Source organism: Nelusetta ayraudi, unplaced genomic scaffold (genome assembly GCF_046127955.1).
Source record: "Nelusetta ayraudi isolate G7.1 ecotype Tasmania unplaced genomic scaffold, CSIRO-AGI_Nayr_v1 ptg000011l, whole genome shotgun sequence".
In the NCBI taxonomy this organism is placed as follows: Eukaryota; Metazoa; Chordata; class Actinopteri; order Tetraodontiformes; family Monacanthidae; genus Nelusetta; species Nelusetta ayraudi.
In genome coordinates this window covers 16843985-16859339 of record NW_027466061.1, presented here as the reverse complement: position 1 = coordinate 16859339, position 15355 = coordinate 16843985, and the positions used below count along the sequence as shown (strand labels likewise).

The window sequence follows — 15355 nt, the reverse complement described above, 5'->3', positions numbered from 1 at the left end:
ATCAGTTCAGTGCTGCTGACTCTTGCTGGATGCAACAATACAGAAAGGAGAGCATCAACTAAAAATATCAAACACCACCTCCGGTCTCCTTGGGCTCTGGTCATTTTCAGACAAATATCTTTTGTCTTACACACTGGGAGCTCAGCAGGGAAACATGTAACATCGAACGCAGTTTCTTTAACTTATGAGTGTATGCAATTATGACAACATAAATGTATATCTGTTGTCATAATTGCATACACCATCAGTGAATGGTTCTCCACGGCACAATGCCTGGAAATTGATAGAGCAATACTTCTCACCTAGGCCCCATTCTCTACGTAATGTCAACAAACAAAATGTAGACCAACTGTTATAGCTCCCAGACAAACCTGTGAGCTGTGTTTCAGAAAAAAAGAAGGATTATGTAGCAATGGGGGAAACAAAATAAACATGGAATTGAATTTAAATTATATTAATAACAGTTCTGGTACTAGCTAGCAGTGCAGTACCCTGTGACATACTTGACTTAATGTACTTTCCTACATCCCTAAACTCGTATTTCCTTTCATATCTCTACTGCAACGAAAGGAATAACATAAAAAAAGAAAGAAAATGAAACACAAACAAAGCTTCTGGCTGAAAGGCCAAGTGTCTAATATCTATGGAAAATGTTGTGAATCTGATTACAACATATAGTTTTTCAAGCTTAAAATCCAAATCAACAATGCGCTGACTTCTAACAGGGAGAACGGCACCTCTGAAGTTGACAAAGCGCCCCCACATGGCCCAGTAAAGGACTACTGGTTGCCTTCCAGGGACCCTTTTGCGAACAAACATGATTTGGTTGAAAGCAACACTTCACACACCAACATCAACACCTCTTCCCCAGTGCCAGCAAGCTATAGCTAGACTAAGAGGCTCCATATGCTCATCATAACTGAGGCCGAACACAGGACCAGACACGTGGGTTTTTCAGAGATGGTGCAAAACAAACCCGGCCAGCTGGGGGCGCCTATTCTGAAACCTTAAATCTACCCACAGCATTGCTTTGTTTGTATAAAAGAAAAGCAGATGGATGCTGCAATACGAACTCAGTCAAACACTCGACTCAATTTTACACACACACACACACACACACACACACACACACACACACACACACACACACACACACACACACACACATGCATACACGCATGCACACACACAGATGTACATAATTAAAAAAAAAATTGAACAAGCTGTCTCAATAGAAAGGATACGGTCATTATCTATTTCCTCGGTGAGAGGAAGGACAAGAGCGAAACGTCCCTCTGGTTCAAGCACTTAATTTCACAGAATTATTCTGTTCACATCTCTGCCGTCGATCCTGCAGGCTATTTAGTCTGTCGTTGCACAGACTTACATAACTGTCTGAAAGGTGCAAGCATAATTTAGCATAATGTGCCGTGTAGCGCATAGGCAGTGTATCTGACGCAGACAGGAATAAGTACTCCCAGTCACACTGTGACTATTTCATCTAGATGCACTGATTTTCTAATCGCAAAGGAGACATCAATATTTTTGATAAATGCAATTTGAATATTATTATTGTGCAGTTTTATACATGCAGATGGAAGCTTTGCAGACATTTGTTATACAGTGTATTGTATGGGTAAGAGAGCAAACACAATGCACATTTCAAATTGTGCAAGGACTGCTGAGTGGTGCAATGCAGCTTTGATTGAATCGAGCAGTGGTGTTGAAGGGATTGAGACTCTGCAAAGTCTCTGACTCAGCAGAAATCTTTTTGAGGAGCCGCACGACGGGACCTTCACAGGGTAACAGTGGAAGCAGCTGCCGTTCTGTGGAAATTTATGACTGAAGCCACCTGCCCGAACATCATACATGTCCTGCAGGCAGCTGGCTGGTGACCGTGCGGCCTCATGCGTGTCATTTTAATAATGCAGCCTCACAGCCGTAACGGTGATCAGATGGCAGCATTTATCCCTTGGCGCTCTTTCAGACCGCAGTGGTATCTTTGCCTAAGTTCTGCCCAATGTGCCCCTCCCCTCGCTATAAATACGACCCATGAAGAGATCCACAGCTGCAGCTTCTTTCAGCTCAAAAAATAAATAAATAAAAGTAGGAAAAAACGCAATTTCCTATCTTCTGTGTGAAATGCACATTGCAGCAGCTGGGAGACTTTCCACACTTTCATGTAGAGCCGGAAGATGAGAAGCGAGCAGTGACAGGAGAGGGGGATGCTGGGAAGGTCCGCCTCCCAGCAGGTGCTGAGAAGACACCCGCCCGATCTTGTCTTTTTTAAAACCATCTTTGCTTCTGACGGTTTTCCCCATGCCGGTGACACTGGCGCTTGATTGAACCTCTGAGCAGAAGGAGCATCCAGTGAGAAGTGATTCTGAATATAACATTACTTTTCTTTCCACCCTCAGATTTTCTCCTCCTTCTCATGTTTTATTCAGACCCGGGATGCTGAAGCGAAACCTCTCTTGCAACCGAGCGTCGGCTTGGTTTTCTTTTTAAAAATGCAACACTGATCATCCGCTGCACGATGGTGCGAACCATCGGGAGGCCACCCAAATCCTCTGAAAGTAATTATCACCACTTTGCTGATCATTTGTGCTAATAGCCGGCGGAGTTGCCACAAACAGATGAAGCGCTACAGAGTCAACAGCGTCTGTGCTGATGCCAGCCAGACAAGATTTATCTGGATCTTAATTCCTCCTTTAGAAAGTGACTGACTGGCTGAAGCCTTTCATCACAAAATGCCCTTGCCTGTTCTTGACCGAGTCATCGTTCTGCAACGCCTTGAGAGGCAATATAAAATTTGCATACTAGCCCGGGTGTTTCTCTGCCCTAATGGACATCTCGACAGTGCCTGCTGGCTTTCACGGCTCTGCAGCAGAAACTCGTCCTGTCCCACCAGTGCGTATCGATCGAACGCTATCAGACGGTGATGCTTGCTGTACTCAGGGATTGCAACACAGAGTAGCAGCAGAGGAGAGCAGGAAAGATGTGGGGAGCGGTGGGTGGTGAATGAGTTGAGTTAAGTCTTTTTTTAGCGTTCTGTTTCTGCAACACGGAGCCACATTTTCTACCCTTATTTGTGAACAGGACATAAACTGCATGCAAGCATGCACACCCTCTTTTTGTGGACTATTCACAGGAGTTACTATACTACACGTGTGATGTATGAAAACAGGAATGCAATAATGATTCCCTTCATTAGTTAGACCATTATGTATAATAGTATGATAACTAGAAACTACAGTGCAGCCTGAGCACTATTTGGTTTTCCTGCCACATTAAACTGCAGTGGATTTTCAGGCATCCAGGTGTTCATTACTCTCTACACTGGGAAAATATAAGTGGTATTTTTGGGTTTCCAATAGTAAAAAATGTAACAAAATATTATGTAGACCCGCCCTGTCAGGTTTCATGGCTAACAAAGATAACAATTACAAGCTGAGCCTCAGATCTGGTATATTAGAGGACAAACAAAGAAGAGATGACTTGACATACACACTCGGTCTGCAAACACACGGATCAGCAACCAAGACTTGCATAAGATCACTGATCACATCAACGCAGAATACAACTTTGAATTGAAACAGTGTGCCTCATTTCTTTTTACAATGCACCCATAAAAGCATGAACACGCTGCTTCCATAAAGCAGCTTCTCCACGACGAAACGCTGAAAGTGCACCAGGCACCTTTTCATGTCGACAACAAAGGGGTTTCTGCAAAAGGAGTGGCATGCACAGCGAAGACACTGCGAGGGGAAATTAGGGTCGCATGATGTAAAAGCAGGAGCTCTCTTTCGAGAGAGACGCTCCAGTCAAAATGGAAGTGACCACATCTGTGACTGGGAAAGTTTGTGGCGTGCAGAGCGCGTGCATAGACAGGCGGCAGATGGAGGTCGAGCCGAGCCGGTGAGTGATGAACGAGCGGACAAGTCCCTGTGAAGGCAGGGATGCTGCATCAGCAGGGCACAATAAGTACGCACCAACAATGCTCAGTAGCTCAACGGTAATAAAGTAGATGCTAAATGCGTGTGTGCACAAAGGCACATTTATGTGTCCGTTCGGGCCAAGACAAGGATCCAGGGTTTGTGATGCTGTCACAAAATGAGTTCTTTGCCTGTGTGGGTGTGTGTTGAGTGTTGAAATGAAATTAGGATAGGTCAACCATCCATCGTCATCCGCCTCCCTTTCGCTGCTCCATCACAAAGGGCACAAGCTCTCATAGTCAAACAGCGGCTAACTGATGGCATTATATCGTTACATCTCTGTAACTGTGCGGGGCCGTTTAACTGCGAGCCAAATGAGATTAGTGCAGACGCTAATCGGGTCAGGGCAGCGGAGCAATGTTTCATACATGATTCCATTAGAATTTTCCCACCGAGCATCTGTCATTTGCGCGTCCCTGCAAACACTCAGACCCGCAGCAGAGACCCAGTCCCCCAAAGAAGCCAGTGATCCACGTACGGGCAAACCAGAGCCTCAGCTATTTAAACACAGAGCAGATGAGCTGGCGTCCAACCTTTGAGTCATCACACACAAACACACCACGCAAAACAAACAAACAAACAAACAAACAGCTCTTGTTTCTCAATGAAACAGACCCCACATGTTAACGATGCAGATGCTGAAGCGCGTCTCCTGATTTCTGAGGCGACACTTCATTGATGAAACACTTGGATGCCGCTATGAAAAATTCAGAGGATTCGCAGTAAATTTGTCTACTTACAAAACATCGATCAGCGGGTTCTTTGTGTTCTTCCCCACGCTGTAAACACTAATTTATGGAATTAATGGATAACATTAGTTTGCACTATACACCATAATGACCCTCAGACAAACAGCGCAGACACAACACAGCCAGTGTTTGTGTTCTCAGCACCTCTGGTTATTTATCATCATCAAGGACCTGGGAAAACAACTGTGAGAATTGTGTCTTCCTTGGCAATAAACTAGCAAAACAATGCTCTACTTTCTTTCCTTTTTTTCCAGGTGGAAGTGAGTCAACGCTGCTCTTGTTCAAACCGCCCCCGAACCATCTTCACGCCTTTATATGAGCTCGTTGTACTTGTTGTAGTGGAGCGGCATAAAAAAGACACATGCAACCAAATCACAGCCCTGTTGTGTCCACTGACAGCGAGTCAAAGCAGAGATCTGGCCCGTTGAGAAATTGTCATAGAATCCATGACTTTATATCCACATGGTTATAACTAAGGTATATCCAATATAAATGATCACATACAAATTCACATACGGTCCTGCCATTTCAACAGCACATAAACACAGCTATACACAACTATATCAATACGTCCTTCACAATGTTAAAACTTTGTTTTGGTTAAATATTAAAAAATATAATTCCTTTTTTTTTATTATTAATTTGTCGACCACTTTAAGGATAGAGCTGATTAAATGTAAATAAATGTGTGCATTGAAGACATGGCAGCCAATACGAGGTGTATTAATTGAGACAAGATTTACACACAACAGAAGGCACTTCATTTCACAGTCTTCTCAGTGTTTTTAAATGTGTTAAAAGAAAAAAAAAAAAAAAAGAAAAGCTATGGGAGGCAAAAGGAGGCCAGTAACAACATGGGACAACATTTAAACATGCCAATAAGTGTGCTGCCCACTTCACATTCCACTCACTTTGACATGTCTTGGCTAGATCAGTGAAGTTGAGATGAGTCCAAAGAATGATGCCTTATTTTCAAAACATCAGTTGAACGAGTGCACCTTCCACGTGACTGCAATCAAATTGCCATCCAGTAATATTTTGTAGAAGCGTGAGATGATGACAAGCTGGGGGGGGGGAGAAATCCTCACAGACACTAAAAGCCAGCTGACAGAATGTATTTTGCCTGTTCTGCAAAGGGAACATATCGACTCAGTCAGCACAAAATGCCAAGTCACCATGGTAACAGGAGATGCAACATGCTTGGAAAAAGGCTGATGGGAAGAGGGAAGAACAATCCTCACAAGACGAGCATCATGGCGGGATCTTCTCCTCTTTTTTCGAGAGCTGATTAGATTCTATTGAAGAAAAAGCCCAAATGAAGCCGGATATCCCGTCAGCTTTTAGTGTGCGAGCAGAGCCAAAAACTTGGCCACTACTACAGGTCACGTTGGAGCTTTGTCCACCCAACATTATGTAACTGCATTATACGGAGCGATGACGAAATCTAAAATTGACACACAGACGGCGATTTAAAGGCCCACATATTTATTTATTTATTTATTTATTTAACTGTTTATTTCCGTGTCCCTGAGTCCCTCGGGGTTTGTGGCGTGGACTAACACTCTGACGTTAGTCCAAAAAGTTGCGTAACATTTCATGTTCATCAATGCACTCCGATCGGTTTTTGGTGCGATATATCTGACACAACAGGGCAGTGGACCACATGACTAATGGCTATACTGTCTCCGAACGCGTCTTTGGCCGTATGTCACGCACGCACACACACACACACACACACACACACACACACACACACACACACACACACACACACACACACACACACACACACACACATAAATGTACAAACCATACAACATCCTCTGGTAAAACATTGGCGAATACTATTTCAGAGAGGAGGCTTCATGGGCGGATGGAAGGATGGATGGATGGATGGAAGGGTGGATGGGTGGATGGATGGGTGGATGGACGGATGCGCGCCCTACCTGTCCGCAGGTTGAAGGAGAGACGGGCTTCAACGAGATATGGGGTGTCGCTCTTGGAGCGGAGTCTCCGTATCGGTCTGCGGTCTGTGCTGCTGCCCGGAACAGTCGCCATCAATTTGAGCCAGTGTCCGGCGGGTGACTGCTGGCCGGCCGACCGGAGGGGAGGGAGGGAGGGCAGGCAGACGCAGGACCGCGGCCACACTCGCTCGCTCACTGAGAGGTAGCTGTTGGTGACGGAGAGGAGGGAGGGAGGCTTCGCACGCGCGTTCGCGCACAGACATACACAGAAACACACACGGTCACACGCGCCCAGGGAGAGGAGGGGGGGGGAGATAGGAAGGTATAAGAATGACAAATAATACAAACGTTACAGGGCGAAAAAAAGAGAATTACAGATAATATATAAAGCTGTGTCTCCGTGTGTGTGTGTCTGTCTCAGCCTCTCATCAGTAGGCATTTACAAAACCTGATCATTTAGTAGCATTGATCATATATTAAAGACAGACAATCGCATTGACATTTTCAACGATATTCCAACAAATTCTCTATCATGTCGTCAAAGTTACAAGCGAACGGCTCCGCAATGAATAATAATGTGTGGATAATATTAGGCAGATGTAGCTGCAAAGACGACAGCCGTAGAAGAAGAAGAAGCCTTGGATTTCGACAATCCTGTGATCAAACCCAGCAGAGCGCCGCGCGAGCCAATTTGTGCATTCGATGAATGAATGACTGAATGAATCATCCTGAATGAACCGCAGTTACAGAAGCGCGCCGCCAGATGTCTCTCCTGTGCGGCAAGGAGCGGGCGTGTGTTCTTCTTCTCAGAAGGTTGTTTCACGACAGCGCGGCGCATTTACGGCTTCTTGTGTTAAAGGCGGAGGTGGCGTTAAAACAAACAAAACAAGCGTGTGTTCCCCCCGTGAATGTGGGTCACAAACCAAGGTAAGTGTTGCAGGGCGAGTTCGTTTTTTTAACAACACACGCACACGTTAACAACCAGCAGTTCGATAGGAGCGTCGGAGGCATCGTGAAGTTAACTTTGTTCCTGTCGCGACAATAGCTCTGATGTGCTAAGCTGTCCGGATTGGCACAGAACTGCGCCAGCTCGAGCTAACCGCCTGTACTTTTAAGTCTCCTGCGGACAAACTGCTTTTTGTTTGATTTTGCAGCAAAATAAACTAGTTAGGACAACTACTTCACTGTCACAACATTGCAGCAGCCTTTGTTATGTTAATATGTAGCGCATCTACTATTACAACAAATGTTGTCTTTGATATGATCAAGATTGGTAGCTCGAGAAACCCGTTTTAACTTGCTCTGTCTTGTGTTTGGCATGTGACACACATCCTTTTGTCTGTATTGTTTAGTGGTTTCCTAGACACGAGCGACGTCACTTTTGTTCCTGTCCGGTCGTTGGTGCACTAGTTCTGCACATTCAGAACTCACGCAGGACAAACAACAGTTTAAAGTCACCTTTCCTGCTGTCGCCGCTCATTCAGAGCACAGCTGTTGACTGCCCAGGTCACAATGCCTGGATGGTGACATTGCAGCTAAATCTGTACTTGTTTATTAGTGTGCCAGAATGAATTATTTACTGGCAGGAGCAATGTTCAGATATAAAAAGACACTCATTATACAGACAACCATAGAAGATTGCACGTCGAGATGGGTCGACATGTCCAGTCCACATTTCCATGTGGACTGGCTAAGGTTTTTTTTTTCTTTTCTTTTTTTTCTTTTCTTTTTTTTTTAAATTATTATTATTATTATTATTATTATTATTATTATTATTATTATTATTATTATTATTATCATTATGAGATAGATTATTTGCTAAATTAGCCTAGAGCCTTTTGTAATCAAAGATTATAAAAGGTGTGTTATAAAGGCACCTGATACACAAAACAATTTCCCAATGATGTTGATTATCACCCGTTGAAAATCATAGCAATTGCTTTACGTCTGAAGTGAATGTTGTCTGTTGTCTTTTTCTGACAGCGGTGAAAATGCTTCTCCAACATCGGGCTGCGCTTGCACTCGGCATTCGCATGTGCTCCACCAATGTGAGCAGAAGGCCAGTACTGGACACAATAAGGCCAAGCTCAGGTAAAGAGTCACATTACGTGTCAAATGTTATCAGCAATGACAAAATTGGGTTCCTTATTTCACCTTATAATAAAAATACTGTTTTGGCTGCCGTCACCAGCTCATGTCCATCGTGTGACTTTCAAGCGACTGGTGCAGTGATCCGCACTGTCGCCTTGCTAAGAGGCGACAGTGCTTCTAGCAAGGCGTGGGTTCTCTCCGGGTTCTCCGGCTTGCTCCCACAATCTAAAAACATGCATGTGAGGTGAATTGTAAACTAAATTGTCCGGAGGTGCGTGAGTGTGAATGGTTGTTTGTCTTTCTGTGCGGCCCTGCGATGAACTGGTGACTTATCCAAGGTTTTGCCCTATGACAGTTGGGATAGGCTCCAACCAACCCCTGCAACCCTGGGTGCAGGTGGAAGCGGGTATATAGAAGATGGATGGATGGATGGATGGATGGACTTTTAAGCAAGTGATTCAACAGGGAAAAGGACAATATAATGTCCTTCTTTCGCAACATTTTCATTCATGTTATTTTGAAGCAATTTTATTAGCTGAGGCTGTATTTAGAAATAACACATAATCAAAAACCTGCATTTCTGCTTTCCACCTTCATGGGGATTTTATTTAATAATAAAATAATAATAAAACTTTATTTGTACAACGCTAAATCACAACCCAAGGCATCTCAAAGCGCTTTATACAATCAGAGAGAACCAACCGGGCCCCCAGAGCAAGCAACAGTCTCTGGGAAAAATTCCCCTGTGGGATGAAACCTAGGGCAGAACCAGACTCCAGAGGGCCATCATCTGCCTATGAGTAGTTGGGGTGAATAATAGAGGAGAGACAGAGAAAGAGAGAAAGGAGCAGAGTGAGCCAGGGTGGCAGACAGGACAGAGTGAAAAACAGACCAACCTGGCATTCACAAAATGGATATAGACACAAAGAAGAGGAAATAGATTCAAGGCTGCTGTCCATGTGGAATGTAAGTGTCCATGCTTTGGAAGGCAAGAGCCGAACTCGATGAGCAATCTGCCGATAGGACAAGTCCAGCTCCTGGCGCAGTGGCCATCACCTGCAGGGGGCACAGAGACTGCGGCAGTATCATGCATATCGAGCATACTATACAAAGCATAATGAGAGCTAGTTTGGACAGAGTAGATAGAGTCCAAGATTGATTGGGTGAGGAGAGTGTTAGATATGTGTTTGCAGTGTTTTCTTTCCACTGAGATGCTGGTAAATTGATACCAGATGAAGGTTGTGTGTTTCTGAGATGGACCAAAAACATTTTGTTTGAACAAAAGAGCTAAGATTTTATTTTTTGAATAAGTAACTTGAATAAGTGACCATTGATTCATTTGGTTAATGGCGAACAAACAATTGCATTGAAAATATTCCTCATCCCTTTTTTATGAATTTCCCTAGATATGTCTGAATTCCGAGAGCTCTTTTCCAAAGCCAAGCACATAGCAATCATCACAGGAGCAGGTGTGAGTGCAGAGAGCGGAGTCCCAACCTTCAGGGGAGCAAACGAGACATGGAGGAAGTGGAAATCTCAGGTAGACACAAGACACCCCAATTTATATAGATTTATTTATTTTAGGTCAAGTTCTGTCTTTGGCCTAATTTTCTGTCTTCCGGGGATAGTGCTGTTGTGTGGGAGAATGTTTACATAATGGCTCTTTACAGCCCTGAGGATTTATCTCTGCAGCTCCGGCAAATAGAGACAGACACAGTGTTTGTTGTATAATCTTGATTTTGGTTGTGGGATGCAGGGAGATTTGCCTCCAGAACAGAACTAAAATATCCTTTTAGTAAAAAAAAAAAAAAAAAAAAAAAAAAACGGAAGAAAGACAGGCAAATCTTTCCTTCTTAGTGCTGGAGTTTTAACACATAACACGGTAATGCTGACCCCTCCCCCTCAAACTCTCTCAGGATCTTGCAACCCCAGAAGCCTTCTCTCGCCATCCGTCCCGGGTCTGGGAGTTCTACCACTACAGGCGTGAGCTGGCTTTGAGTAAGAAGCCCAACACGGCCCATCTGGCTATTGCAGAGTGCGAGGCCCGCTTGAGGAAGCACGGGCGCTCGGTGGTCGTCATCACTCAGTGCATAGACGACCTCCACCAACAGGCCGGCTCCAAACATGTGCTGAAGGTTCACGGTGAGATATGTGCAGTGTTCCCCTGCGTTGTGCTCTTTCGAGACGGTTTTCACTCCTTGGTTTTAACTTTCAGATTTTTTAACTTGATTGTCTGCTGAAATGACTTTAGGGATAAAGAAGTTTTCTTTGGGCCTGGTTGGGTGTTTCTGACGAACAGCTTTGTTATTTAAATGCATCTGCAGGTAACCTGTTGGAGACTCGCTGCGTGAGCTGTGGACATGTTGCCCTGAACAAGCGTAGCCCCATTTGTGCTGCTCTGAAGGGAAAAGGGTAAAAGGAGTCCGCTGAGGAGCACACTGTCTGATGAGCACACAGGCTTGGTGTCCTGGCTTTTGAGTCACTGATCATCTCTTTTGTTTGGGCTTCTGAATGTACAGTTCACCTGACCCCAGTGTTGCTGATGCTGCTGTCCCTGTGGATAAACTGCCAAGGTGGGACAATCATGTGTATATTTTGAGCCACTGAAGTGTAGCTCTAATAATGGATTGGCACTTTTTTGTGCAAACCACACTTCTGGGTCCTTTATCCGGCTGTTCCAGTTAATTGGAAACGCATATCTGAGGTGCATTCTGGTAGATGAGTACTGAGGTAGTGCTGGGCGCTATACTGGTTCATACCGTATATACTGGTGTCTATTTTTTTCTTTGGATATAAATGTTTCATTTATCGCAATGCCAGTGTACACAACATTAAGAACGCAGAGCAATGGAATGTTGCACTGCGGAATATTGTTTCAAGGGGACCACTTTGTAGTTGCACAAAATAGGCACACGAAAGTGCAGCACAGCATGTTGAGCGTTGAAGATTATTAAAAGAAAAAAAAGGAAATTTGTGAAAATTTGTAAGCAAGATGAAGCAGAACATCTGTGACAAAACAAGGAGCGGTGTCTGTTGTGTGGAGGTACTTTGGATCTAAAAAATACCATTCTATTCTTTTGCATCCATGCAATGTCTTTGTATATATATTCAGTTTTGTAAAAAACAACAAAAAAGGGACAAGTCTGATTTCACTTGAAGGCGAGTTTGCTAGAGGAAAAATGACACAAAAAGCCCATCATTGATTTCACAAATGATAATATGCAATAATACTATTGTGAATATGAAGTTTTTGTTCTTCGATTTTCACTCCTCATGACAGTAAAGTAGTCCATTCTATGATTACTCTCTAAATCATTTGAAAATGTGATGAACACCCATTCGTGTGTGAAAACATTACCATCATATACCATGCAACTGAAATATATTTGAAAAATATGGTAATATTAATTTTTAGTCGTACGGCCCAGCACTATGCTGAGGTAGCGAAACTGTCCATATCATGTCATGTTGTTTAACAATGTTGACCTTTCAAAATTGTGGAAGAACTTGTATTTGCATTTGTCAATTCCTCCCCCAGGTGTGACGTCAGAGACTGCCACGGGCTGCTCAGGCCAAATGTGGTGTTTTTTGGAGAAACTCTGGATTCTCACATCCTGACCAAAGTGGAGAAAGAGATGGAAGTCTGTGACCTCTGCCTGGTGGTGAGTAGGGATGTAGTATACCTTGTACCGGTTCCTAATTAGAGCGGTACGGGGGTACCATTAACATTCTGGACAAACTATACCGTTGTTGTTGTTTTATTTTAAACTTCACCATCGTGTAGTTAAGACACTGCCACCGTCGACAGGTGATGACGCTGACGTAGCGCCTGTCTCGCTAACGAACAAGTCGGCCGTCAGACCAAAGCGCTCTGAGGTGTGGGCTCATTTCACCAAAATGAATGACTCTTCGGCTCAATGCAGTATTTGTCGAGTAGCAGTAGTTGCATCCAAAGACCAGAAGCCTTATGAAACACTTGCAGCACAGTCATTGTTTGAAGGTAAATAAATAGAAAATAGATTTAAAAAAAAAAAAGCTAAACAGCATCCATTTTAGCTCTGGCACTGATATGTTAGTCTTGTAGGTGGCACAAACTAAGCAGCAGCAGCCGCCGCTGCCTCCACCACAGCTCCGCCCATACACACCCCATTCACACTGGCCAAAAGACAGAAGGTGTCTGCACACCAAACTGCTGAATGTCACAGGAACGAAGCATCTACAGCACTTTCTCTACTGTCCAACCTAAGTGGTTCAGGTCATTAGTCAGTAGTTGGTCCATATTTGAAGTCAGTTTGATTGAGGTGACCAGAGCCCTTGATCCAGGTTACACCCCTCCTTCCAGAGAAGTGCAGTCAGGCTCCCTCCTACCAGCTTGGTACAGGAGCGCCTTGACATTGACTGTTCTTTTTATATATGGCTGGAAGTATTTAGTGTGTTGGGTTGTATGTTCCTGGTGCTTCCCCCTGCAGTTAAAGGACTTTTGAATCTTTCAATGTCTTGTAAGATTTTTTTTAAAACGCTGAATTAAACATAGTATCGATAAGAGTACCGATAAGTATCAGTACTGATGAGGAGCATCAGTATTGATGAAAAATCCTAACAATATACATCACTAGTGGTGAGTAGATCACCTCTGCACATACGTACATGTCTTACTCTTCTCCCCCTCCCCCGCTCATGTCCATAGAAGCCCAGAGGCAGTGGACATGAGGCACAGTGGTGTAGGCAATGGTGGATTTTTTAACCCTTAACAGTTTCGTTAACAGTGTCACTGCTCCCCCTGGTGTTGAATGCAGGTTGGTACATCCTCCATCGTTTACCCAGCAGCCATGTTTGGGCCCCAGATTGCAGCCAGGGGTGTCCCAGTAGCAGAATTCAACACTACAATCACGCCAAAATCGGAGTACTTCACGTAAGTCACTTAACACATGTAGATTAACGGCATTTGACATTGTCCTCATGTACTGACTGGGTTTATTTTTAACAGACTAAACTTTCCTACCCATCATTACCCTCATACTTTTAGGTCAGCAAAGTTGCAGCTTTGTTCTCTAGTCCAGAGTTTTTAGGCTTGGGCCTTTAGGGAGATCATCTATCATGTGTTACGTTTGTTTATGTGACCTTAATCTCCGAAGGAACAGCAGTTAAATGACAGAGACTGCTAAAGTAGTGCTATTTTTAACCTCTCAAGCAGCAAGCTCCATACACGTGTTAATTTGGCCAGATGGAGGACTAGTGATGTTTGTGTGTGCAGGGTTGTTGATGTAACGTCTTCGTTGTTTGTGTTTGTGATTTTGCACAGGCACCGTTTCCAAGGTCCATGTGGTACGACGCTGCCCCCTGCCTTGGCACCACATGACTCGGAGGTCTTTTAGTCACCGTGGACTCTGAAAGTCACCGATCCAGTGGTCTCATGTAATTGCATTCCGAAATCTTTGCCTTATGATCACTTTAGCTTTTGGCGCTTGGTGGACGGAGAATTGTACATAACTGAACTTTGTAAGACTTTGAGACGGAGCGCTTAATACTTGAACGTGCATCGCTTTAAACTGGGAACGGCACATAATGTATTCTGCAGATCAAGCATTTGGTTCTGTTCGGTTTTTGGCAGGAATCATTGCTATGCAGCAGCTTGGCATAATAATAATAACAATAATAATAATAATAATAATAATAATAATAATAATAATTCAGCACTTATAATAAACACTTTTTGACATTTATTTCAAATTAAAAAAGCTCCTTTGATTTTAAGTGATTTACGACAAGTGGGACCGTTAGGTTAGTCTTGGAACTCCAAGAAAAAAACCACACTGATGTTTCACATCATGTCTACTTTTCGGAAAGAGGGTTTATTTAAATGCACCACAAGATGCTTAATTAATGTGGAAAATATCCCCTCAGATAACATGGGGATAGTTGTCGAGATTTTTTTTTCTCTCTCTCACTCTTCCAAAAATGCACAGTGAAGCATAATGTTGTGCCTTTGAGAACAGTTTACACGACCGTGACCAAATGCCTGCTTGGAACCAACTGATGTTACAGAGATTTAGTGTGTGGACGTTTGTGTTTGTTAAGTAAAGTTGTGTGTCATTTGTTGTTGATGTTACATACAGAGTCCTTGTCCTGAAATGAGTTGTGTTGCAGTTACTGCTGCTAAAGGCGGCTTCGAAAAAGTTCAGGTTTGCGAAACCTTTTCACACCGGTGATACACTGTAGGTTTTAAATAAACCTCCATCTTTGTGAAGGTTTCTTTGAGAGGAATCAACATTTAAAAAAAAAAAAAAAAAAAAAAATTGCCTTAATGTTTCGTGGTAGAATTAGGGGAACGCTTGGGAAATTTTTCATGTAATAATCAAAAGATCAGCAGGGGACAGTGGAACTTTATAAGCACAATAATTTATATCCTAAATAATTTCTTTGAATCTTTACCATAAGAAAACATTACAATGAAATGACGCAGAATAAAATGATCAAAAAAACGTTCTTGTTTTCTTGTGTGTGTGTGTGTGTGTGTGTGTGTGTGTGTGTGTGTGTGTGTGTGTGTGTGTGTGTG

The 15355-nt window shown here is 43.4% G+C and overlaps 2 protein-coding genes across 3 annotated transcripts in view; one reads left to right on the top strand and one right to left on the bottom strand.

Annotated features, from left to right (window-relative positions):
* LOC142885231 (phosphatase and actin regulator 1-like) overlaps window positions 1-6864 on the bottom strand; it is a 39427-nt gene extending 32563 nt beyond the window's left edge. Inside the window, exon 1 of the mRNA XM_076021484.1 lies at window positions 6691-6864. Coding sequence (XP_075877599.1) covers window positions 6691-6802 — 112 coding nt within the window. The 5' untranslated portion in view covers window positions 6803-6864. The remainder of the gene's footprint in view (window positions 1-6690) is intronic.
* A 627-nt stretch (window positions 6865-7491) lies between these two features.
* Window positions 7492-15048, top strand: LOC142885230 (NAD-dependent protein deacylase sirtuin-5, mitochondrial-like). 2 transcript variants are annotated; one of them, XM_076021479.1, is made up of 9 exons: window positions 7492-7635; window positions 8692-8799; window positions 10206-10339; window positions 10716-10941; window positions 11124-11211; window positions 11319-11372; window positions 12338-12461; window positions 13596-13711; window positions 14102-15048. In XM_076021479.1, the coding sequence occupies exons 1-9, from the start codon at window positions 7617-7619 to the stop codon at window positions 14172-14174; spliced, it is 942 nt and encodes a 313-aa protein (XP_075877594.1). In that variant the 5' UTR covers window positions 7492-7616; the 3' UTR covers window positions 14175-15048. The 2 variants fall into 2 exon arrangements, with proteins under 2 accessions (XP_075877594.1, XP_075877595.1); XM_076021480.1 differs by lacking the exon at window positions 7492-7635 and adding an exon at window positions 7702-7720.
* Window positions 15049-15355: the final 307 nt, after the last annotated feature.

Excerpts from the sequence above, each read along its gene's own strand:
- LOC142885230 (XM_076021479.1), top strand. Across the intron at positions 11,212-11,318 it reads GCTGCTCTGAAGGGAAAAGG|TTCACCTGACCCCAGTGTTG; the intron begins GTAAAAGGAGTC and ends CTGAATGTACAG. Across the intron at positions 13,712-14,101 it reads CCAAAATCGGAGTACTTCAC|GCACCGTTTCCAAGGTCCAT; the intron begins GTAAGTCACTTA and ends GATTTTGCACAG.